The sequence below is a fragment of the Colius striatus genome, chromosome 12 (genome assembly GCF_028858725.1).
Source record: "Colius striatus isolate bColStr4 chromosome 12, bColStr4.1.hap1, whole genome shotgun sequence".
In the NCBI taxonomy this organism is placed as follows: domain Eukaryota; kingdom Metazoa; phylum Chordata; class Aves; order Coliiformes; family Coliidae; genus Colius; species Colius striatus.
The window spans coordinates 137,658-161,216 of NC_084770.1; the positions used below are offsets into that span (position 1 = coordinate 137,658).

Here is a 23,559-nt window from a genome sequence, read left to right on the forward strand (position 1 = left end):
ACCAGGGTTGGGATGGGATGGGATGGGACCCCAGGGGTGGGATGGGATGGGATGGGACCCCAGGGGTGGGATGAGTTCCCAGGGGTGGGATGGGATGGGACCCCAGGGTTGGGATGGGACCTCAGGGGTTGGATGGGACTGGAAGGGACCCCAGGGTTGGGATGGGACCACAGGGGAAGGATGGGACCCCAGGGGTGGGATGGGACCCCAGGGGTGGGATGGGACCCCAGGGGTGGGATGGGATGGGACCCCAGGGTTGGGATGGGATGGGACTGGCTGGGACACCAGGGTTGGGATGGGATGGGAGTCCAGGGGTGGGATGGGATGGGACCCCAGGGGTGGGATGGGACCTCAGGGGTGGAACTTCAGGGGTGGGATGGGACTCCAGGGTTGGGATGGGACCCCAGGGGTGGGATGGGAGTGGATGGGACCCAGGGGTGGGATGGGATGGGACCCCAGGGGTGGGATGGGATGGGACTGGATGGGACCCCAGGGTTGGGATGGGACCCCGAGGGGTGGGATGTGATGGGACCCCAGGGCTGGGATGGGATGGGACTGGATGGGATGGGACCCCAGGGGTGGGATGGGATGGGACTGGATGGGATGGGATGGGACACCAGGGGTGGGATGGGATGGGACCCCAGGGGTGGGATGGGATGGGACCCCAGGGGTGGGATGGGACCCCAGGGGTGGGATGGGACTGGATGGGACCCCAGGGGTGGGATGGGATGGGACCCCAGGGTTGAGATGGGATGGGACTGGATGGGACGGGATGGGACCCCAGGGGTGGGATGGGACCCCAGGGGTGGGATGGGACTGTGTGGGACCCCAGGGGTGGGATGGGATCTCAGGGGTGGAACCCCAGGGGTGGGATGGGACCCTAAGTTTGGGATGGGACCCCAGGGATGGGACTTCAGTGGTGGGATGTGACTCCAGGGTTGGGATGGGACCCCAGGGGTGGGATGGGATGGGACCCCAGGGGTGGGATGGGATGGGACCCCAGGGGTGGGATGGGACCCCAGGGGTGGGACCTCAGGAGTGGGATGGGATAGGACTGGGATGGGAATCCAGGGGTGGGATGAGACTGGGATGGGACCCCAGGGGTGGGATGAGTCCCCAGGGGTGGGATGGGAGGGGATGGGATGGGACCTCAGGGGTGGGATGGGAGGGGACCCCAGGGGTGGGATGGGACCGCAGGGGTGAGATGGGATGGGACCCCAGGGGTGGGATGGGACCCCAGGGGTGGGACCTCAGGGGTGGGATGGGATAGGACTGGGATGGGAATCCAGAGGTGGGATGAGACTGGGATGGGACCCAGGGGTGGGATGCGACCCCAGGGGTGGGACAGGACCCTGAGGTTTGATGGGACCCCAGGGATAGGACTTCAGGGGTGGGATGGGTCTCCAGGGTTGGGATGGGATGGGACCCCAGGGGTGGGATGGGATGGGATTGGATGGGACTGGATGGGACCCCAGGGTTCGGATGGGACCCCAGGGGTGGGATGGGATGTGATCCCAGGGGTGGGATGGCATGGGACCCTAGGGGTGGGATGGGATGTGATGGGACCCCAGGGCTGGGAGGAGTCCCCAGGGGTGGGATGGGATGTGATGGGACCCCAGGGTTGGGATGAGTCCCCAGGGGTGGGATGGGATGGGATTGGATGGGACTGGATGGGACCCCAGGGCTGGGATGAGTCCCCAGGGGTGGGATGGGACCCCAGGGGTGGGATGGGACCCCAGGGGTGGGATGGGATGGGATTGGATGGGAATGGATGGGACCCCAGGGTTGGGATCGGACCCCAGGGGTGGGATCGGTTGGGACCCTAGGGGTGGGATCGGTTGGGACCCCAGGGGTGGGATGGCATGGGACTGGATGGGAAACCAGGGGTGGGATGGGATGTGATGGCACCCCAGGGCTGGGATGAGTCCCCAGGGGTGGGATGGGATGGGACCCCAGGGGTGGGATGGGATGTGATGGGTCCCCAGGGGTGGGATGGCATGGGACTGGATGGGACCCCAGGGTTGGGATGAGTCCCCAGGGGTGGGATGGGATGAGATGGGGCCCCAGGGGTGGGATGGGGCGCCAGGGGTGAGATGGGACCCCAGGTTTGGGAGGGGATGGGACTGGTTGGGACCCCAGGGGTGGGATGAGTCTCCAGGCGTGGGATGGGACCCCAGGGTGGGGTGGGATGGGACAGGATGGGATGGGACCCCAGGGGTGGGATGGGACCCCAGGGGTGGGATGGGATGGAATGGGATGGGACTGGATGGGACCCCAGGGCTGGGACCTCAGGGGTGGGATGGGATAGGACTGGGATGGGACCCCAGGGGTGGGATGTGACCACAGGGCTGGGACCCCAGGGGTGGGATTGGACCCTGAGGTTTGGATGGGACCCCAAGGATTGGAGTTCAGGGGTGGGATGGGACCCCAGGATTGGGATGGGACTGGATGGGATCCCAGGGGTGGGATGGGATGGCATGCGAACCCAGTGGTGGGATGGGATGGGACCACAGGGATGGGATGAGTCCCCAGGGGTGGGATGGGACCCCAGGGGTGGGATGGGACCCCAGGGGTGGGATGGGATGGGACCCTAGGGATGGGATGGGGCCCCAGGGGTGGGATCGGGCCCCAGGGGTGGGATCGGGCCCCAGGGGTGGGATGGGTTGGGACTGGTTGGGACCCCAGGGGTGGGATGGGATGGGAACCCAGGGATGGGATGGGACCCCAGGGGTGGGGTGGGATGGGACCCCAGAGTTGGGATTGGTCCGTAGGGGTGGGATGGGACTCCAGGGGTCGGATGGAATGGGATGGGATGGTACTGGATTGGACCCCAGGGTTGGGATGGGATGGGAACCCAGGGGTGGGATTGGATGGGATGGGACCCCAGGGGTGGGATGAGTCCCCAAGGGTGGGATGGGATGGGACCCCAGTGGTGGGACCTGACGGGACGGGACCCCAGTGGTGGGATGGGACGGGACCCCAGGGGTGGGATGGGATGGGACCCCAGGGGTGGGATGGGACCCAAGGGGTGGGATGGGATGGAATGGGATGGGACTGGATGGGACCCCAGGGCTGGGATGGGACCCCAGGGCTGGGATGGGACCCCAGGGGTGGGACCTCAGGGGTGGGATGGGATAGGACTGGGATGGGACCCCAGGGGTGGGATGTGACCACAGGGCTGGGACCCCAGGGGTGGGATTGGACCCTGAGGTTTGGATGGGACCCCAAGGATTGGAGTTCAGGGGTGGGATAGGACCCCAGGATTGGGATGGGACTGGATGGGATCCCAGGGGTGGGATGGGATGGCATGCGACCCCAGTGGTGGGATGGGATGGGACCACAGGGATGGGATGAGTCCCCAGGGGTGGGATGGGACTCCAGGGGTGGGATGGGACCCCAGGGGTGGGATGGGACCCCAGGGGTGGGATGGGATGGGACCCTAGGGATGGGATGGGGCCTCAGGGGTGGGATGGGGCCCCAGGGGTGGGATGGGTTGGGACTGGTTGGGACCCCAGGGGTGGGATGGGATGGGAACCCAGGGATGGGATGGGACCCCAGGGGTGGGACGGGACCCTAGGTTGGGATGGGACCATAGGGATAGGACTTCAGGGATGGGATGGGTCTCCAGGGTTGGGATGGGATGGGACCCCAGGGGTGGGATGGGATGGGACTGGATGGGACCCAAGGGTTGGGAGGGGATGGGACCCTAGGGGTGGGATGGGATGTGATGGGACACCAGGGGTGGGATGGGATGAGTCCCCAGGGGTGGGATGGGACCCCAGGGGTGGGATGGGATGGGACCCCAGGGGTGGGATGGGATGGGATTGGATGGGACTGGATGGGACCCCAGGGATGGGATGGGACCCCAGGGGTGGGATGGGATGGGATCCCAGGGGTGGGATGGGGCGCCAGGGGTGGGATGGGACCCCAGGTTTGGGATGGGATGGGACTGGTTGGGACCCCAGGGGTGGGATGGGACCACAGGGATGGGATGAGTCTCCAGGGGTGGGATGGGACCCCAGGGGTGGGGTGGGATGGGACAGGATGGGATGGGACCCCAGGGATGGGATGGGACCCCAGGGGTGGGACGGGATAGGACTGGGATGGGACTCCAGGGGTGGGATGAGACTGGGATGGGACCCCAGGGGTGGGATATCAGGGATGGGATGGGATCCTGGGACTGGGATGGGACCCTGGGGATAGGACCCTGGGGCTGGGATGGGACCCTGAGGTTGGGATGGGACTTCTGGTACCAGGGCTGTGAGCTCCCAGTGCCCTCCCAGTCCCATTCTGAGACCCCCAGTGCTTTACTGGTCCTACTAAGACCTCCAAAACATACCCAAGAACTGGGTTGAGACCCTCCAAAAGCCATAGGAAGTGGGACTGAGTCCCCTCAAATCCATCAGGAGTGGGGTGAAGGCCCCAAAACCCATCAGGAGCAGGGGCTAAGCCCCCCCAAACCCATCAGGAGTGGGGATGACTCTCCTCCCAAATCTATAGGGAGGCAGGTTGGGTCCCCCAAACCTATCAGGAGAGGGGGTCTAAGCCCCCCCATACCCATGGGAAACTAGACTGAGTCCCCTAAAACCCATCAGGAGTGGGGCTGAGCCCATACCCCAAACCCATAGGGAGCAAGACTGGGCCCCCAAACCTATCAGGAAAAGGGATTGAGCCCCCCAAAACCCATCAGGAGCAGGACTGGGCCCCCCAAACCCATGGTGGGAGTGGGACTGGACCCCCCCACTCCGCTATGCCAACCTCCCCCCTTCTCCCCCCTCCCAGGGCAGGTCCAGAGCCGTCAGTGCATTGAGGCCGTCATCAAATTCGCCTTCGAGGAGAGGCTCTTCCTCATGGCTGACGAGGTGAGTGGGACCCTCAGACTCGGGGGGTATGTGAGGTGGACCCCAACATCTAGGTAACCCCACCAGTTTCCCCCCTCCTCCAGGTGTACCAGGACAACGTGTATGCTGAGGGTTCGGCCTTCCACTCCTTCAGGAAGGTGCTGACAGAGATGGGGCCGCCCTACCTGGACTCGGTGGAACTCACCTCCTTCCACTCCATCTCCAAAGGCTTCACGGGCGAGTGAGTGACCTCCCACGGCCACCCCCACCCCAAGGTGGCCACCATAGGTCCTGGGGAGCCACAGAGTGGGGATGAGGATGGTGGAACCCCATGGGCCTCAAGGGTGGTGATGGAAAGAGGCTGGAGGTCCCGTGGGGTTGGGATGGTGATGCCATGGTCCTCTGGAGCCTATGGGATGGGGATGGTGATGCCATGGTCCTGTGGAGCCCACGGGGTGGGGATGGTGATGCCATGGTTCTGTGGAGCCCACGGGGTGGGGATGGTGATGCCATGGTCCTGTGGAGCCCACGGGGTGGGGATGGTGATGCCATGGTCCTCTGGAGCCTATGGGGTGGGGATGGTGATGCACAAAGAGGCCCCGTGGGGATGTTTATTAGGGTGGTTCTGACGACAGGGAGCCTCCAGGGGCATCTGATGTCAGAGGGTCCTGGTGCCAGGGGGGAAACTCCTCACCTTGTCCCCCTTAAAAGCCCCTCATGGCTCGGGGTGGACAGTGTAGACCTCGACCTCACAGAGAGTGAACTGCTCCTCCCGGCCCAGGATGGTGACGGTGACGTAGCGGCCGCGGAGGCCGTGGCAGCAGATGGTGCTGAGCGACCCAGGACTGGCATCTGTGATGATGCCACAGCTGCAGGGAGCAAACCACAGAATCATTTGAGTTAGAAAAGCCCTTTGAGCTGCTGGAGCCCAGCCCTGAGCCCTCACCCTGCCACGGCCACCACTGACCCACAGCCCTCAGCACCTCAGCTCCAGGGCTTTGGGGTCCCTCCAGGGCTGGGCACTCCCCCAGCTCCCGGGCAGCCTGGCACAGGGGCTGACACCCCTCTCAGGGAAACAGTTCTGCCTCAGCTCCAGCCTCAGCCTCCCCTGGGGCACCCTGAGCCCCTTTCCTCTTGGCCTGTCACTCACTAACTGGGAGCAGAGACCGACCTCCAACTCACTGCAGCCTCCTGGTAGAGATTTCACCACCAAAACCCCAATATTCTATCTTTTTGTCCAAACACCACCACAAAAACACTACTTTTTTTCCCTCAAATCACCTCCCCAATTTTCCCCTCAGAACTCCACCAAAATCCCACTTTTTCCCCCTTAAAACTCCACCAAACCCCAACATTTCCCTTCAAAACTCACAAAAAGCTCACTTTTCCCCTCAAAACTACACCAAAGCCCAACTTTTTCATCAGAACCCCACCAAAGCACCACTTTTCCCCTCAACACTCCACAAAAACCCATCTTCCCCTCAGAACCCCATCAAAAACCCACCTTTGCCCTCAAATATCCACCAACCCCCCACTTTTTCACTCCAAAATCCACTAAAAGCACACTTGTCATCTGAAAACACCAACAAAACTCCACTTTTCCCCTCAAAGCTCCCCCAAAATCCCACTGGTGCCTCAGAACCCCACCAATCTGCATCTTTTCCAACTCAGCAGAACTCCAACGTCCCTCTTTTCTCCTTAAAACTCTACAAAAAAACCTTTTTCTCCTCAGAATCCCACAAAAAACGCACTTTTGCCCTCAAAAACCCACCAAATCTCCACTTTTTCACTCCAAGGTCCACTAAAACCACACTTTTCCCCTCAACACTCCACCAAAACTCCACTTTTCATCTGAAAACTCCACCTCCCGGAGCCGCGCAGGGACCGCAGCGTCTGGGGCTCAGATCGAACTTCCCGCTGCCGCCGCCCTTCAGCCAATAAGAAGGGAGGAAGCGATGACAGACACGGCGGCAGCCAATGGGCGGGCGAGGATGGCAGGCGGCACCTAGTAACGACGCCGGGCCCGCCTTCCGTGGTGAAACTCTCGCTCTGATTGGCGGAGGGGCGGTGCCGGGGTGCAGTGCGCATGCCTGGAAGCGCGGCCGTGAGGGGCCCGGCGGGAGCGGGGCGGCGGGCGGGAGGTGAGCTGAGGGGTCCCCGGGGACTGGGGGGCGTGAGGGCAGCTGAGGGGTCCCCGGGGACTGGGGGGCGTGAGGGCAGCTGAGGGGTCCCCGGGGACTGGGGGGCGTGAGGGCAGCTGAGGGGGATCCCGAGGATTGGGGGGCGTGAGGGCAGCTGAGGGATCCCCCGGGATTGGGGGCGTGAGGGGAGCTGAGGGGTCCCCGGGAATTGTGGGGGGCGTGAGGGCAGCTGAGGGGGACCCCGGGGATTGGGGGGCGTGAGGGGAGCTGAGGGGGACCCCGGGGATTGGGGGGGCGTGAGGGCAGCTGAGGGGGGCCTCAGGGATTGGGGGGGGTGTGGGCAGCTGAAGGGGACCCCGGAGATTGGGGGGGCGTGAGGGCAGCCAAAACTCCACTTTTCATCTGAAAACTCCACCAAAACTGCATTTTTCATCTTAAAACCCCACCAAAACCCCACTTTTCCCCTTAAAACTCCACAAAAACTCATTTTCCTTTCAGTGGACCACCAAACCCTCTCTTTTTCCCTCAGAACCACAAGACACCCCGCTTTTGCCCCAAATATCCACCAAACCCACACCTTACCACTCCAAAGTCCACAAAATCCCACATTTGCCCTTAAAAATACACCAAACCCACACTTTTAATCTAAAAACCCCACCAAAACTCCACTTTTCCCCTCAAAGCTCCTCCAAAATCCCACTTGTTCCTCTTAAGTCCACCAAATCCCCACTTTTCTTCTCAAACCTCCACTTTTCCACTTAAAACTCCACCAAAAAATCCATTTTCCCCCTCAGAATCCCATCAAAAATCCACTTTCGCCCTCAAAAACCCATTGAACAGCCAATTTTAACTCCAAGCTCCACCAAAACCCCACTTTTTCCCTCAACACTCCACCAAAACTTCACTTTCCCCCTCAAAGTTCCTCCTAATTCCCACTTGTTCCTCAGAAGTCCACAAATCCCCCACTTTTGCCCTCAAAACTCTGCCAAAACCCAGTTTTCCTCTCAAGACTACACCACAATCCCACTTTCTCCCCACAACACCATCAAAACCCAATTCTTTCCTCTCAGAATCTCACCAAAACCCCACTTTTGCCCTCAACACTCCACCAGAACCTTACTTTTCCCCTTAAAACCCCACAAAAACTCATTTTCACCTCAGATCCACACCGAAAACCTACTTTTACTCTCAAAAATTCATCAAATCCCCACTTTTTCACTCCAAACTCCAGTAAAACCCACTGTTCTTCTCAACACTCCACAAAAAACCCCACTTTTCATCTGAAAACTCCACCAAAACTCCACTTTTCCCCTCAGAACCCCATCAAAAACCCAATTTCGCCCTCAAAACCCCACCGAACCTCCACTTTTCCACTCCAGACTCCACCAAGCCTGCACTTTTCCCCTCAGAACCCCACCAATCTCCACTGTTCCCCCTCAGCAGACCACCAATCCCACTCTTTTCTCCTTAAAACTCTACAAAAAACCCATTTTCCCCTCAAAACCCCACCAAAACCCCACTTTTACCCTCAAAAACCCACCAACCCCCCACTTTTTCACTCCAAGCTCTACCAAAACCCCACTTTTTCCCTCAACACTCCACCAAAACTCCACTTTTCATCTGAAAACTCCACCAAAACTTCATTTATACCCTCAAAGCTCCTCCAAATTCCCACTTGTTCCTCAGAAGTCCACAAACCCTCCACTTTTGCCCTCAAAACTCTGCCAAAATCCATTTTTCCCCTCAGAACCACATCAAAAACTTACTTTTACCCTCAAAAATCCTCCAAATCGCCACTTGTTCACTCAGAACTCCACTAAAACCCCTTTTCTTCTCAACACTCCACAAAACCCCCACTTTTCCCCTCAGAGCTCCACTAAAATCGCACTTGTATCTCAGAAATCCACCAAACCCCTACTTTTCCCCTCAACACTCCACCAAAACCCCACTTTTCCCCTCCAAGCTCCTCCCAATTCCCACTTGTTCCTCAGAAATTCACAAACTCCCCTCTTTTCCTCTCAAAACTCCACCAAAACTCCACTTTTCCCCTCAGAACCCCATCAAAAACCCACTTTCGCCCTCAAAACCCCACCGAACCTCCACTTTTCAACTCCAGACTCCACCAAGCCCGCACTTTTCCCCTCAGAACCCCACCAATCTCCACTGTTCCCCCTCACCAGACAACCAACCCCACTCTTTTCTCCTTAAAACTCCACCAAAACCCATTTTTCCCCTCAGAACCACACCAAAAACCTACTTTTACCCTCAAAAATCCACCAAATCGCCACTTTTTCACTCCAAACTCCACTAAAACCCCTTTTCCCCTCAACACTCCACCAAAACCCCCACTTTTTCATTCCAAACTCCAGTAAAACCCACTGTTCTTCTCAACACTCCACAAAAAAAACCCACTTTTCCCCTCAACACTCCACCAAAACTCCACTTTTCCCCTCAAAACTCCACCAAACCCCCACTTTTCCCCTCAGAACCCCACCAATCTCCACTGTTCCCCCTCATCAGACCACCAACCCCACTCTTTTCTCCTTAAAGCTCTACAAAAACCTTTATTCCCCTCAGAACCCCACAGTAAAACACTTTTCCCCTCAAAACTCCACCAAACCCCCACTTTTCCCCTCAAAACTCCAGTAAAACCCACTGTTGCCCTCAAAACTCTGCCCAAACCCATTTTTCCCCTCAGAACCGCACCAAAAACTTACCTTTAGACTCAAAAATCCTCCAAATCGCCACTTGTTCACTCAGAACTCCACTAAAACCCCTTTTCTTCTCAACACTCCACAAAACCCCCACTTTTCCCCTCAGAGCTCCACTCAAATCCCACTTGTATCTCAGAAATCCACCAAACCCCCACTTTTCCCCTCAACACTCCACCAAAACCCCACTTTTCCCCTCCAAGCTCCTCCCAATTCCCACTTGCTCCTCAGAAATTCACAAAACCCCTCACTTTTCCTCTCAAAACTCCACCTTTCCCCTCAGAACCCCATTAAAACCCCACTTTGCCCCGCCGCCCCTCCCCATCCCCGCCCCCCGCAGCGGGCACCTGGCCGGGCTTCCTCCGCTGCTCCCGGACAAAAGCCGCTTCCCAGCTCTTCAGCAGGGCCTTGACCTCCCGCTGCCGCTCCATGGCGTGCGGAGCGGGGCCGTTCCCCGGCCCGGGGCGATCCGAGACCTCCCGGAGCCGCGCAGGGACCGCAGCGTCTGGGGCTCAGATCGAACTTCCCGCTGCCGCCGCCCTTCAGCCAATAAGAAGGGAAGAAGCGATGACAGACACGGCGGCAGCCAACGGGCGGGCGAGGATGGCAGGCGGCACCTAGTAACGACGCCGGGCCCGCCTTCCGTGGTGAAACTCTCGCTCTGATTGGCGGAGGGGCGGTGCCGGGGTGCAGTGCGCATGCCTGGAAGCGCGGCCGTGAGGGGCCCGGCGGGAGCGGGGCGGCGGGCGGGAGGTGAGCTGAGGGGTCCCCGGGGATTGTGGGGGGTGAGGGCAGCTGAGGGGTCCCCGGGGACTGGGGGAGTGTGAGGGCAGCTGAAGGGGATCCCGGAGATTGGGGGGCGTGAGGGCAGCTGAGGGGTCCCCGAGGACTGGGGGGCGTGAGGGCAGCTGAGGGGTCCCCGGGGATTGTGGGGGGTGAGGGCAGCTGAGGGGGGCCTCAGGGATTGGGGGGGCGTGAGGGCAGCTGAGGGGGATCCCGGGGATTGGGGGGGCGTGAGGGCAGCTGAGGGGGGCCTCAGGGATTGGGGGGGGTGTGGGCAGCTGAAGGGGACCCCGGAGATTGGGGGGGCGTGAGGGCATCCAAAACTCCACTTTTCATCTGAAAACTCCACCAAAACTGCATTTTTCATCTTAAAACCCCACCAAAACCCCACTTTTCCCCTTAAAACTCCACAAAAACTCATTTTCCTTTCAGTGGACCACCAAACCCTCTCTTTTTCCCTCAGAACCACAAGACACCCCGCTTTTGCCCCAAATATCCACCAAACCCACACCTTACCACTCCAAAGTCCACAAAATCCCACATTTGCCCTTAAAAATACACCAAACCCACACTTTTAATCTAAAAACCCCACCAAAACTCCACTTTTCCCCTCAAAGCTCCTCCAAAATCCCACTTGTTCCTCTTAAGTCCACCAAATCCCCACTTTTCTTCTCAAACCTCCACTTTTCCACTTAAAACTCCACCAAAAAATCCATTTTCCCCCTCAGAATCCCATCAAAAATCCACTTTCGCCCTCAAAAACCCATTGAACAGCCAATTTTAACTCCAAGCTCCACCAAAACCCCACTTTTTCCCTCAACACTCCACCAAAACTTCACTTTCCCCCTCAAAGTTCCTCCTAATTCCCACTTGTTCCTCAGAAGTCCACAAATCCCCCACTTTTGCCCTCAAAACTCTGCCAAAACCCAGTTTTCCTCTCAAGACTACACCACAATCCCACTTTCTCCCCACAACACCATCAAAACCCAATTCTTTCCTCTCAGAATCTCACCAAAACCCCACTTTTGCCCTCAACACTCCACCAGAACCTTACTTTTCCCCTTAAAACCCCACAAAAACTCATTTTCACCTCAGATCCACACCGAAAACCTACTTTTACTCTCAAAAATTCATCAAATCCCCACTTTTTCACTCCAAACTCCAGTAAAACCCACTGTTCTTCTCAACACTCCACAAAAAACCCCACTTTTCATCTGAAAACTCCACCAAAACTCCACTTTTCCCCTCAGAACCCCATCAAAAACCCAATTTCGCCCTCAAAACCCCACCGAACCTCCACTTTTCCACTCCAGACTCCACCAAGCCTGCACTTTTCCCCTCAGAACCCCACCAATCTCCACTGTTCCCCCTCAGCAGACCACCAATCCCACTCTTTTCTCCTTAAAGCTCTACAAAAAACCCATTTTCCCCTCAAAACCCCACCAAAACCCCACTTTTACCCTCAAAAACCCACCAACCCCCCACTTTTTCACTCCAAGCTCTACCAAAACCCCACTTTTTCCCTCAACACTCCACCAAAACTCCACTTTTCATCTGAAAACTCCACCAAAACTTCATTTATACCCTCAAAGCTCCTCCAAATTCCCACTTGTTCCTCAGAAGTCCACAAACCCTCCACTTTTGCCCTCAAAACTCTGCCAAAATCCATTTTTCCCCTCAGAACCACATCAAAAACTTACTTTTACCCTCAAAAATCCTCCAAATCGCCACTTGTTCACTCAGAACTCCACTAAAACCCCTTTTCTTCTCAACACTCCACAAAACCCCCACTTTTCCCCTCAGAGCTCCACTAAAATCGCACTTGTATCTCAGAAATCCACCAAACCCCCACTTTTCCCCTCAACACTCCACCAAAACCCCACTTTTCCCCTCCAAGCTCCTCCCAATTCCCACTTGTTCCTCAGAAATTCACAAACTCCCCTCTTTTCCTCTCAAAACTCCACCAAAACTCCACTTTTCCCCTCAGAACCCCATCAAAAACCCACTTTCGCCCTCAAAACCCCACCGAACCTCCACTTTTCAACTCCAGACTCCACCAAGCCCGCACTTTTCCCCTCAGAACCCCACCAATCTCCACTGTTCCCCCTCACCAGACAACCAACCCCACTCTTTTCTCCTTAAAACTCCACCAAAACCCATTTTTCCCCTCAGAACCACACCAAAAACCTACTTTTACCCTCAAAAATCCACCAAATCGCCACTTTTTCACTCCAAACTCCACTAAAACCCCTTTTCCCCTCAACACTCCACCAAAACCCTCACTTTTTCATTCCAAACTCCAGTAAAACCCACTGTTCTTCTCAACACTCCACAAAAAAAAACCCACTTTTCCCCTCAACACTCCACCAAAACTCCACTTTTCCCCTCAGAACCCCATCAAAACCCCACTTTCACCCTCAAAACCCCACCGAACCTCCACCTTTCCACTCCAGACTCCACCAAGCCCGCACTTTTCCCCTCAGAACCCCACCAATCTCCACTGTTCCCCCTCAGCAGACAACCAACCCCACTCTTTTCTCCTTAAAGCTCTACAAAAACCTTTATTCCCCTCAGAACCCCACAGTAAAACACTTTTCCCCTCAAACCTCCACCAAACCCCCACTTTTCCCCTCAAAACTCCAGTAAAACCCACTGTTGCCCTCAAAACTCTGCCCAAACCCATTTTTCCCCTCAGAACCGCACCAAAAACTTACCTTTAGACTCAAAAATCCTCCAAATCGCCACTTGTTCACTCAGAACTCCACTAAAACCCCTTTTCTTCTCAACACTCCACAAAACCCCCACTTTTCCCCTCAGAGCTCCACTAAAATCGCACTTGTATCTCAGAAATCCACCAAACCCCCACTTTTCCCCTCAACACTCCACCAAAACCCCACTTTTCCCCTCCAAGCTCCTCCCAATTCCCACTTGCTCCTCAGAAATTCACAAAACCCCTCACTTTTCCTCTCAAAACTCCACCTTTCCCCTCAGAACCCCATTAAAACCCCACTTTGCCCCGCCGCCCCTCCCCATCCCCGCCCCCCGCAGCGGGCACCTGGCCGGGCTTCCTCCGCTGCTCCCGGACAAAAGCCGCTTCCCAGCTCTTCAGCAGGGCCTTGACCTCCCGCTGCCGCTCCATGGCGTGCGGAGCGGGGCCGTTCCCCGGCCCGGGGCGATCCGAGACCTCCCGGAGCCGCGCAGGGACCGCAGCGTCTGGGGCTCAGATCGAACTTCCCGCTGCCGCCGCCCTTCAGCCAATAAGAAGGGAGGAAGCGATGACAGACACGGCGGCAGCCAATGGGCGGGCGAGGATGGCAGGCGGCACCTAGTAACGACGCCGGGCCCGCCTTCCGTGGTGAATCTCTCGCTCTGATTGGCGGAGGGGCGGTGCCGGGGTGCAGTGCGCATGCCTGGAAGCGCGGCCGTGAGGGGCCCGGCGGGAGCGGGGCGGCGGGCGGGAGGTGAGCTGAGGGGTCCCCGGGGACTGGGGGCGGGAGGGGAGCTGAGGGGTCCCCGGGGACTGGGGGGCGTGAGGGCAGCTGAGGGGTCCCTGGGGACTGGGGGGCGTGAGGGCAGCTGAGGGGTCCCCGGGGACTGGGGGCGGGAGGTGAGCTGAGGGGTCCCCGGGGACTGGGGGGCGTGAGGGCAGCTGAGGGGTCCCCGGGGACTGGGGGGCGTGAGGGCAGCTGAGGGGTCCCTGGGGACTGGGGGCGTGAGGGCAGCTGAGGGGTCCCCGGGGATGGGGGGGCGTGAGGGCAGCTGAGGGGGACCCCGGGGATTGGGGGGGGTGAGGGCAGCTGAGGGGTCCCCGGGGACTGGGGGGCGTGAGGGCAGCTGAGGGGTCCCCCGGGATTGGGGGCGTGAGGGCAGGTGAGGGGTCCCCCGGGATTGTGGGGGGTGAGGGCAGCTGAGGGGGATCCCGGGGATTGGGGGCGTGAGGGCAGCTGAGGGGGATCCCGGAGATTGGGGGCGTGAGGGCAGCTGAGGGGGACACCGGGGATTGTGGGGGGTGAGGGCAGCTGAGGGGTCCCCGGGGATTGGGGGGGCGTGAGGGCAGCTGAGGGGGATCCCGGGGATTGGGGGGGCGTGAGGGGAGCTGAGGGGTCCCCGGGGACTGGGGGCGTGAGGGCAGCTGAGGGGGATCCCGGGGATTGGGGGGCGTGAGGGCAGCTGAGGGGGGCCTCGGGGATTGGGGGGCGTGAGGGCAGCTGAAGGGGTCCCCAGGGACTGGGGGATTGAGGGCAGATGAAGGGGACCCCGGGGATTGGGGGGGGTGAGGGCAGCTGAAGGGGACCCTGCGGATCGAGGGGGGGTGAGGGCAGCTGAGGGGGGTCGAGGGGTGTGAGGGCAGCACAGGGGGGCCCAGGGAGGGAAGGGGGGTGTTGGAGATCCTGCTGTAGGCTTCCTTTATGGGGTGCTGGGGGTACCCCTCATTAAGAGGGGTCCTGCCCTGGAGTTCCCTATTGATGGGGAGCTGGGTTAGGAGTGCTATAGGGTGCCCTATTAATGGGGGATAGGGTTAGGAGTGCTATGGGAGGTCCTATTGAGAGAGGGCTGGGTTAGGGGTACCCTATTGATGAGGTGCAGATCTAGGGGTGCTGTGGGGTGCCCTATTGATGGGGGGCTGGATTAGAGGTGCTATAGGATGCCCTATAGATAGAGGGCTGGGTTAGGGGTGCTATAGGATGCCCTATTGATGGGGTCTGGGTTAGGGGTGCTCTAAGATGCCCTATTGATGGGGTCTGGGTTAGGGGTGCTATAGGATGCCCTATTGATGGGGGCTGGCTTAGGGGTGCTATAGGATGCCCTATAGATAGAGGGCTGGGTTAGGGGTGCTATAGGATGCCCTATTGATGGGGTCTGGGTTAGGGGTGCTATAGGATGCCCTATTGATGGGGGCTGGGTTAGGGGTGCTCTAAGATGCCCTATTGATGGGGTCTGGGTTAGGGGTGCTATAGGATGCCCTATTGATGGGGGCTGGCTTAGGGGTGCTATAGGATGCTCTATTGATGGGGTCTGGGTTAGGGGTGCTACAGGATGCCCTATTGATGGGGTCTGGGTTAGGGGTGCTATAGGATGCCCTATTGATGGGGGCTGGCTTAGGGGTGCTATAAGATGCCCTATTGATGGGGGCTGGCTTAGGGGTGCTATAGGATGCCCTATTGATGGGGTCTGGCTTAGGGGTGCTATAGGATGCCCTATTGATGGGAGCTGGCTTAGGGGTGCTATAGGATGCCGTATTGATGGGGGCTGGCTTAGGGGTGCTATAGGATGCCCTATAGATAGAGGGCTGGGTTAGGGGTGCTATAGGATGCCCTATTGATGGGGTCTGGGTTAGGGGTGCTATAGGATGCCCTATTGATGGGGTCTGGGTTAGGGGTGCTCTAAGATGCCCTATTGATGGGGTCTGGGTTAGGGGTGCTACAGGATGCCCTATTGATGGGGGCTGGGTTAGGGGTGCTATAGGATGCCCTATTGATGGGGGCTGGGTTAGGGGTGCTATAGGATGCCCTATTGATGGGGGCTGGGTTAGGGGTGCTATAGGATGCCCTATTGATGGGGGCTGGCTTAGGGGTGCTATAGGATGCCCTATTGATGGGGGCTGGCTTAGGGGTGCTATAGGATGCCCTATTGATGGGGGCTGGGTTAGGGGTGCCCTATTGCTACGCGCCTATTGCTGCGCGCCGCCCTCTGCTCGCCCTGCGCCCCCCTGCGCCTGCTCTGCCGCGACTTCCACGCCGAGGAGCTCTCCGTCTCCACCGTCGTCTCCCTGCTGGACTCCCTGGAGCCTGCCGCCGTCCGCAGAGTTGTTTCACGCTTCAACAACCTGGGGCTGGCGGGGCTGTGCGCAGTGCTGCCTCACCTCAGCCGCTTCCCCGCGCTGCGCAGCCTCAAGCTGCCCTACAGCAACGTGGACGTGCGCCGCACAGCCCCCGGGCACGGACGCTGGCATCCGCTGCTTGGCCGCTCACCTCCGGGCCCTGCCTGCCCTCAAGGAACTCGATTTGTACTCCTCCAGGCTTTCTGGGAGACTCAGGCAGCTCCTGGGGTAAGCTGCCCGCTGGGGGAGGGACTCCAAAACCTTCACACGCTGCAGCGGGAGGGAATGTGTGTGTGTGTGTGGGGGGTGGCATTGGGGTATCACCCACACCCTGTGGGGGCAGATTTAAGAGGGGCTGGAATCCAACAGTAGCTCTGCACTACCTCAGGGGTTGGTCTCAGGGGGTTTTGGGGAGAGGGTTTGGAAGGTTTGGCATTTGCCCTGTGAGCAAAGATTTAAGAGGGGATTGAGTCCCACAGCAGCTCTGCCTCAGCTCAGGGGGCTGGTCTCAGGGGGTTTTGGGGGGAAGGTTTGGCATTTGCCCCGTGGGCAAAGATTTAAGAGGAGATGGGAGTCCCACAGCAGCTGTGCCTCACCTCAGGGGGCTGGTCTCAGGGGGTTTTGGGGGGGCTCAGGGTGTTTTGGGGGGAAGGTTTGGAAGGTTTGGCATTTGCCCCTTGGGCAAAGATTTAAGAGGGGATGGAGTCCCACAGCAGCTCTGCCTCGGCTCAGGGGAGGCATAAAAGAGGGGTTTGGGGTGCCTGAAGATGTTTTGGGCAGCCTCAGGGTGTTTTGGGGTTGGGGTTTGGCATTGGGGAACTGTCTACACCCTGTGGGCAAAGATTTAAGAGGGGATGGAGTCCCACAGCAGCTCTGCCTTGGCTCAGGGGGTTTTAGGGGAGTTGCCCAGTTTGGCACTGTGCAACTGTCTACACTTATGAGGAGATGGAGTCCCAGAGCAGCTCTGCCTCAGCTCAGGGGTCTGGTCTCAGGAGGTTTGGGGATACCTCACGGGGGTTGGGGGAGACTTTGAGGGAGCTGAGGGATTTTGGGGGATCCTGGGGGTGGAATTTGGGCAGCCTCAGGGTTTTAGGGGTCTGTGGCTGGTTTGGGGAGGGCCTCAGGGGATTTGGAGGTGGGGGAGCCTCGTGGTGGTTTGGGGGTGCTTTGGGGGTTCCCCACTCTGCCACCCCATCCTGTCCTCCCAGCGAGCTGCAGACTCCCCTGGAGAGTCTGGCGCTGGCCTTCTGCTGCCTGCTCCCCTCCGACCTCATCTTCCTGTCCTCGAGCCTCCACGCGCCCTCCCTGCTCCAGCTGGACCTGAGCTGCCACAACCTCACGTCCCCCAGCCTCCTGCAACCCTTGCGGACGCTGCTGGAAGCCGCTTCGTGCTCGCTGCTGCAGCTGGAGCTGCTGGAGTGTCAGCTGGGGGACGCGGAGCTGGAGCTGCTGCTGCCGGCGCTGCGCCGCTGCCGCCGCCTGCGCTGCCTCGGTCTCCTCGGCACCCCCTGAGCGCGGCGGCGCTGCGCGGCCCTGCCCGACCTGCGCCTCGTGGGCTACTCGCAGCCGCCGCGGGGCTCCGGCCACCACACCCCCACGCAGGGGGAGGAGGGTTTCCCGGCGGAGCTGTGCCGGCTGCTGGCGAGCGCGGGTAGAGCAGACGCCGTGTGGGCGACCAGCCTCCAGCGCTACGGAGCCATCGACTACTTCAGCTTGTAGCATCTCCCCCCCCCCAGGGAAGCTTCACCTCGGGGCGCTGTGCCGGGCTCTGGGCTGTGCCACTCGGTTATGGTGAGTTCATTAAAGCCAACCCCACCTTGCCCGATTAACCCAAGTCCTCCTGGGATGCTTGGCAGGAGGAAGTGGCAGAGCTCAGCGGAGGGGATGGAGCTCTTCTGCTTTTAATGGACCAAGGAGAGAGCTGGCTGCTGTTCTGGCACACAGGGCACTGACCAGAGAATCATTACAGATGGAAAAGCCCTTTGAGCTGCTGGAGTCCAACCCTGACCCCACAGTGCCACAGGCACCACTGAGCCACGGCCCTCAAGCACCTCAGCCCCACGGCTCTGGGACCCCTCCAGGGCTGGGCACTCCCCCAGCTCCCTGGGCAGCCTGGCACAGGGGCTGACACCCCTCTCAGGGAAACAGTTCTGCCTCAGCTCCAGCCTCAACCTCCCCTGGGGCACCCTGAGCCCCTTTCCTCTTGGCCTGTAGCTTTTAACTTGGGAGCAGAGACCGACCCTCTCAGCCACAGCCAGGGAGTCAGAGTGATCAGGTCTCCTCTGAGCCTCGTTCTCTGCAGACTGAACCTTTGCCTCAGGTACCCTCATTTAGCCCAGAGCTTCCCAGTGCATCTTCTCTCCCTGCAGCCCCTCAGTGTCCCTGTGGCAGTGAGTGAGGGGGCCCAGCACTGAGCACAGCCCTGGAGCTGCAGCCTCCCCAGGGCCCAGCACAGGGGACAATCCCTGCCCTGGGGCTGCTGCCACCCCACTGCTCAGCCCAGCCAGGCTGCCACTGGCCTTCTTGCCCCCTTGGGCACGCTGCTGGCTCCTTGCCCTCGGGCAACCTCAGCCCATGGCCACATCCCTCTGAAGAACTTCCCTTCCCTCTACACACCAGCCAACATCACCACAGTGGCACCCACAGTGTGGCAGCAACACTGTCAGCGTGGCAGCACCCGTGGGGACACCCACACTGTGGCAGTAGCACCGTGTGTCACCCACCACAGCTGCACCAACCTCACCATAGCAGCACCAACCTCTCCACAGCTGCACCCACACTGCTGCAGTGGCACCCATCACCTCTAGGCTCATTTCAATTGCCAGAGACCTTTAATATCACAGTGGGGGACCCACACACAACACCCACATCCCTGGCACCGGCAACGCCCACCTCACCACAGCATCAGCCACACGGTGTGGCTGAGCACCAGCTCTGCCTCCTCCTCCTCCTCCTCGCCCGGGGCCATGCAATGCCCCTTCCCACCCCCTCCAAGCCTCACCCCCGCCCCGCGGCTCCGCCGCTCTCCGCCTCCCCCGCCCCTTCCCCTCCCCGCAGCAGCTGCACCAGCTCCCCCGTGAGCCGATACCTCTTCCCCTCCCACCAAAAGTGAGTCGGGGGCTGCTCCGGCCCCTGCTCGTACTCCAAGCGGGACCCCCACTCCAGAGCCAGCGCCGAGCGCACCGGCCCCGCGCCCCCCGCCCGGCCCGGCGCCGGGTGGTACAAGCGCCCGTTCTCCGGCAGCATCACCAGCGCCTCGGGCCGGAACGGCACGGCCAGCCGCTCCCCGCCGCCGCAGAACGACAGCACGGCGCGGCGGGAGCAGGAGGAGGCTGAGGAGGAGGCGTCCGGGGGCAGGAGGCGGGTGAAGACGATGGGTCTGTGCTCGCAGCGCAGGAGGTTGCGCTCCGCGCCGCAGCGGGACACGAACGGGAATTCGCGCTCGTAGCGGCCGCTGCGGTTCCGCTCCAGCCGCGTGAAGAAGAACGTGAGGAAGGTCACGTCTGCCGGGATGGACCCTCATTAACCCGCGCCTCTCCTTAATTAACAGCCCCCCCTTTTAATTAAGCCGCATCGCCGCTCGTGGTTAGCCCGCTGGGAACGGCCGCTGCGGGGCTGCGAAGGGAGGGTGAGGAAGAAGAGGAGGAGGAAGGCAACGTCTGCTGGGATAAACCATCATTAACCCCTTCCCACAATTAACTCCGTGTGCTCCTAATTAACCTCCAACCCTCCTAATTAACCTCCAGCCCCCCTAACTAACCCCCAGTGTCCCCATGATTAACCCACTTGGAACAACTGCGGTTCTAAGGGAGGGTGAGGAAGAAGATGAGGAGGAGGAAGGCAACGTCTGCTGGGATAAACCATCATTAACCCCTTCCCTGAATTAACTCCCTGTGCTCCTAATTAACCTCCAATCCCCCTAATTAACCTCCAACGCCCCTAACTAACCCCCAGTCCCCCCATGGTTAACCCCCTCAAAACAACCACTGCGATTCTAAGGGAGGGTGAGGAAGAAGAAGATGAGAAAGGCAACGTCTGCTGGGATAACCCCTTCCCACAATTAACCCCCAGTGCTCTTAATTAACCCCAACCCTCCTAATTTAACCTCCAACCCTCCTAATTAACCTCCAACCCTCAGTCCTCTCATGATTAAAGCTGCTCAGAACAACCACTGCTAAGGGAGTGAGGAAGAGGAAGGTGATACCTGCCAGGATGGACCCTAAGTAACCCCACTAATTAACCCCTAAACCTCCTAATTAACTCCCACCCTCCTAATTAACCCCAACCCTCCTAACTAACCCCCAATTCTCCATAATGAACCCTCCCATAGAGGCTGCCGGGGTTCAGCTCCAGGTGAGTGAGGAAGGCAACGTTAATTAACCTCACACCCTCGTTAATTAACCCTCCCCTAATTAACACCGGAGAAAGGGGGGTGTTCCTTAATGGGAAAGCGATTTGAAGGGGCTGAGGGAGGTTTGGGGGACGGGGGGAGGGGGGGTGAGTAGGGATCAGTGTTACCAAGTGCCTGGGAGCAATTAAGGGCAGGAAGTGGTTAATTAAGGCGGTGATTAATATGCAAATTAGGTTGAGAGGAGGATGTTTTGGCACCTACAAAGGCAATGAAGGGGATGAGAGTATCTTCTCCCCACTCCACAGCCCCCCCAATACAGATGAGACCCCAAATAAAGATGAGTCTCAAAGACCCTAATTAAGGCTAAAACGCTACTGAATGGTGATGGGGAGGAGGGATTTTGGGGTGATTTGGTTTTTTGGAGGGGTTCTGAGGAGATTTGGGGGGGTTGGGGGGGATTTTGATTGCTTTTGGAGAGAGTTGGAGGGGATTTGGGGTTTTTTGGGGGGATTTGGGGGATTTTGGGATTTTTGGGGGATTTATTTTGGAGGGACTGGAGAGGATTTGGGGGTTTCTGGGGGGCTTTTGTGTTTTTTGGGGTGATTTGAGGGGATTTGGAGACTTTGGGGATTGTTTGGGGGGATATTTTGGGGGGTTTGGGTGGATTTTGACATTTTTTGGGGGGTTGGAGAGAATTTGGAGGCTTTTTGGGGGGGATTTGGGAGGTTTTGGGATGCTCTGGGGGGATTTGAGGGGGATTGTTGGGATTTGGGGGCTTTTGAGGTCGGGGGGAGTTGGGGTTTGGTTTTTTGGGGGGATTTGGGAGGCTTATTTGTGGGGGTTTTAGGGTGGGATTTGGGTCTTTGGAAGGGGTCAGAGAGGATCTGGGGGATAATTTTGGGAGGATTTTGGTTTTTGGGGGCATTTTGAGGGGTCATTTTTGAGGGGGAGGATTTGGGGGGGTTTTGGGGGGATCCCAGTACCTTTGAAGCAAGTGATGAAGTTCTTCACTTTGGTGTCATCGAGGAAAAGCTGCAGAAAAAAAGGGGAAAAGCCTCAAAATCCCAAAGCAGGTGCAAGGGCCAAATGGGATCTGGCTGGGACCCATCCAGGGGCCATCTGGGATCCATCCAGGGGCCATCCAGGCTCTGCCCTGGGTCCATTTAGAGTCTTTCTGTGGGGGTTTTGTCCAGGATCCGTTTTGTCTCTGGGCTGGGATCCATCCAGGTTGTGTCCTGGGTCCATTTAGAGCCTTTTGGGGAGGGGGGGGGGTTGTCTGGGATCCATCCAGGCTCTGCCCTGGGTCCATTTAGGGTCTTTTGGGGGGAGGGTTGTCCGGGATCTGTTTTGTCTCTGGGCTGGGATCCATCCAGGTTGTGTCCTGGGTCCATTTAGGGTCTTTTTGGGGGGGTTTATCCAGGATCTGTTTTGTTTCTGGGCTGGGATCCATCCAGGTTGTGTCCTGGGTCCATTTAGAGCCTTTTGGGGAGGGGGGGGTTTGTCTGGGATCCATCCAGGCTCTGCCCTGGGTCCATTTAGGGCCTTTTTGGGGGGGTTTTGTCCAGGATCTGTTTTGTCTCTGGGCTGGGATCCATCCAGGTTGTGTCCTGGGTCCATTTAGGGTCTTTTTGGGGAGGTTTATCCAGGATCTGTTTTGTCTCTGGGCTGGGATCCATCCAGGCTGTATCCTGGGTTTATTCAGAGCCTTTTGGGGAGGGGGAGGTTGCCTGGGATCCATTTGGGATCCATCCAGCCTCTGCTCTGGGTCCATTTAGGTCTTTTTGGGGGAGACTGTCCAGGATCTGTTTGGGTTCTGTGCTGGGATCCGGTTGGGATCCATCCAGCATCCATCCAGCCTCTGTCCTGGGTTCGTTGAGGTCTTTTTTGGGGGGGTTCTGCCCAGGATCCGTTGGGGATCCTCTCGGATCCTTACAGACACGCCCTTAACCCTATAGACACCCACATATATCCCTAGAGACATCCCATAACCCTACTGACACTCATACAGACACCCCCTTAACCCTATAGACACCCACATATATCCCTACAGACACCCCCATAACCCTACTGACACTCATACGTACCCCTAGAGACACTCCCATAACCTTACAGACACCCCCTTAACCCTATAGACACCCCCATAGATCCCTATAGGCATCCCCCATAACCATATAGGCACCCACATATATCCCTATAGACACCCCCATAACCCTACTGACACACACACACGTATCCCTATAGACACACACATGACCATACAGACACCCCCATAACTCTGTAGGCACCCACATATATCCCTATAGGCATCCCCGAAGCCTATAGACACCATATTTATCCCCCCATAGCCTTCTCATAGCCCCTATAGCCCCGTCTAGCCCCCCATAGCCTCCTCATAGCCCCCCATAGCCTTCTCATAGTCCCTATAGGCCCTTCATAGCCCCCTATAGCCCCCTCATAGTCCCCCATAGCCTCCTCAGAGCCCCCATACCCCCTTCATAGCCCCCCATAGCCTCCTCAGAGCCCCTATAGCCCCTTCATAGCCCCCTATAGCCCCCTCATAGCCCCCCATAGTCTCTTCATAGCCCCTATAGCCCCTATAAACCCCTCATAGCTCCCATAGCCCCCATAGCATCCTCATAGCCGATATAGCCCCCCATAGCCCCGTTATAGCCCATATAGCCCCCCATAGCCCATATAGCCCCTACATAGCCCCTATAGCCCCCCATAGCCCATATAGCCCCTTCATAGCCCCTATAGCCCCCCATAGCCTCCTTATAGACTATATAGCCCCCCATAGCCTCCTCATATCCCCCTCATAGCCCCCCATAGCCTTCTCATAGTCTCTATAGCTCCTTCATAGCCCCCCATAGCCTCCTCAGAGCCCCTATAGCCCTCATAGCCCCCCATAGCC

The 23,559-nt window shown here is 58.6% G+C and overlaps 1 protein-coding gene across 1 annotated transcript; it reads right to left on the bottom strand.

The window, feature by feature from the left end:
- Nucleotides 1-19,294: 19,294 nt before the first annotated feature.
- Nucleotides 19,295-23,155, bottom strand: LOC133626465 (UPF0598 protein C8orf82 homolog). The gene is made up of 2 exons (XM_062006008.1): nucleotides 23,137-23,155; nucleotides 19,295-19,800 (listed from the first exon to the last, which is right to left on the bottom strand). Exons 1-2 carry the CDS (start codon nucleotides 23,153-23,155, stop codon nucleotides 19,295-19,297), a joined length of 525 nt encoding a protein of 174 aa, XP_061861992.1.
- Nucleotides 23,156-23,559: the final 404 nt, after the last annotated feature.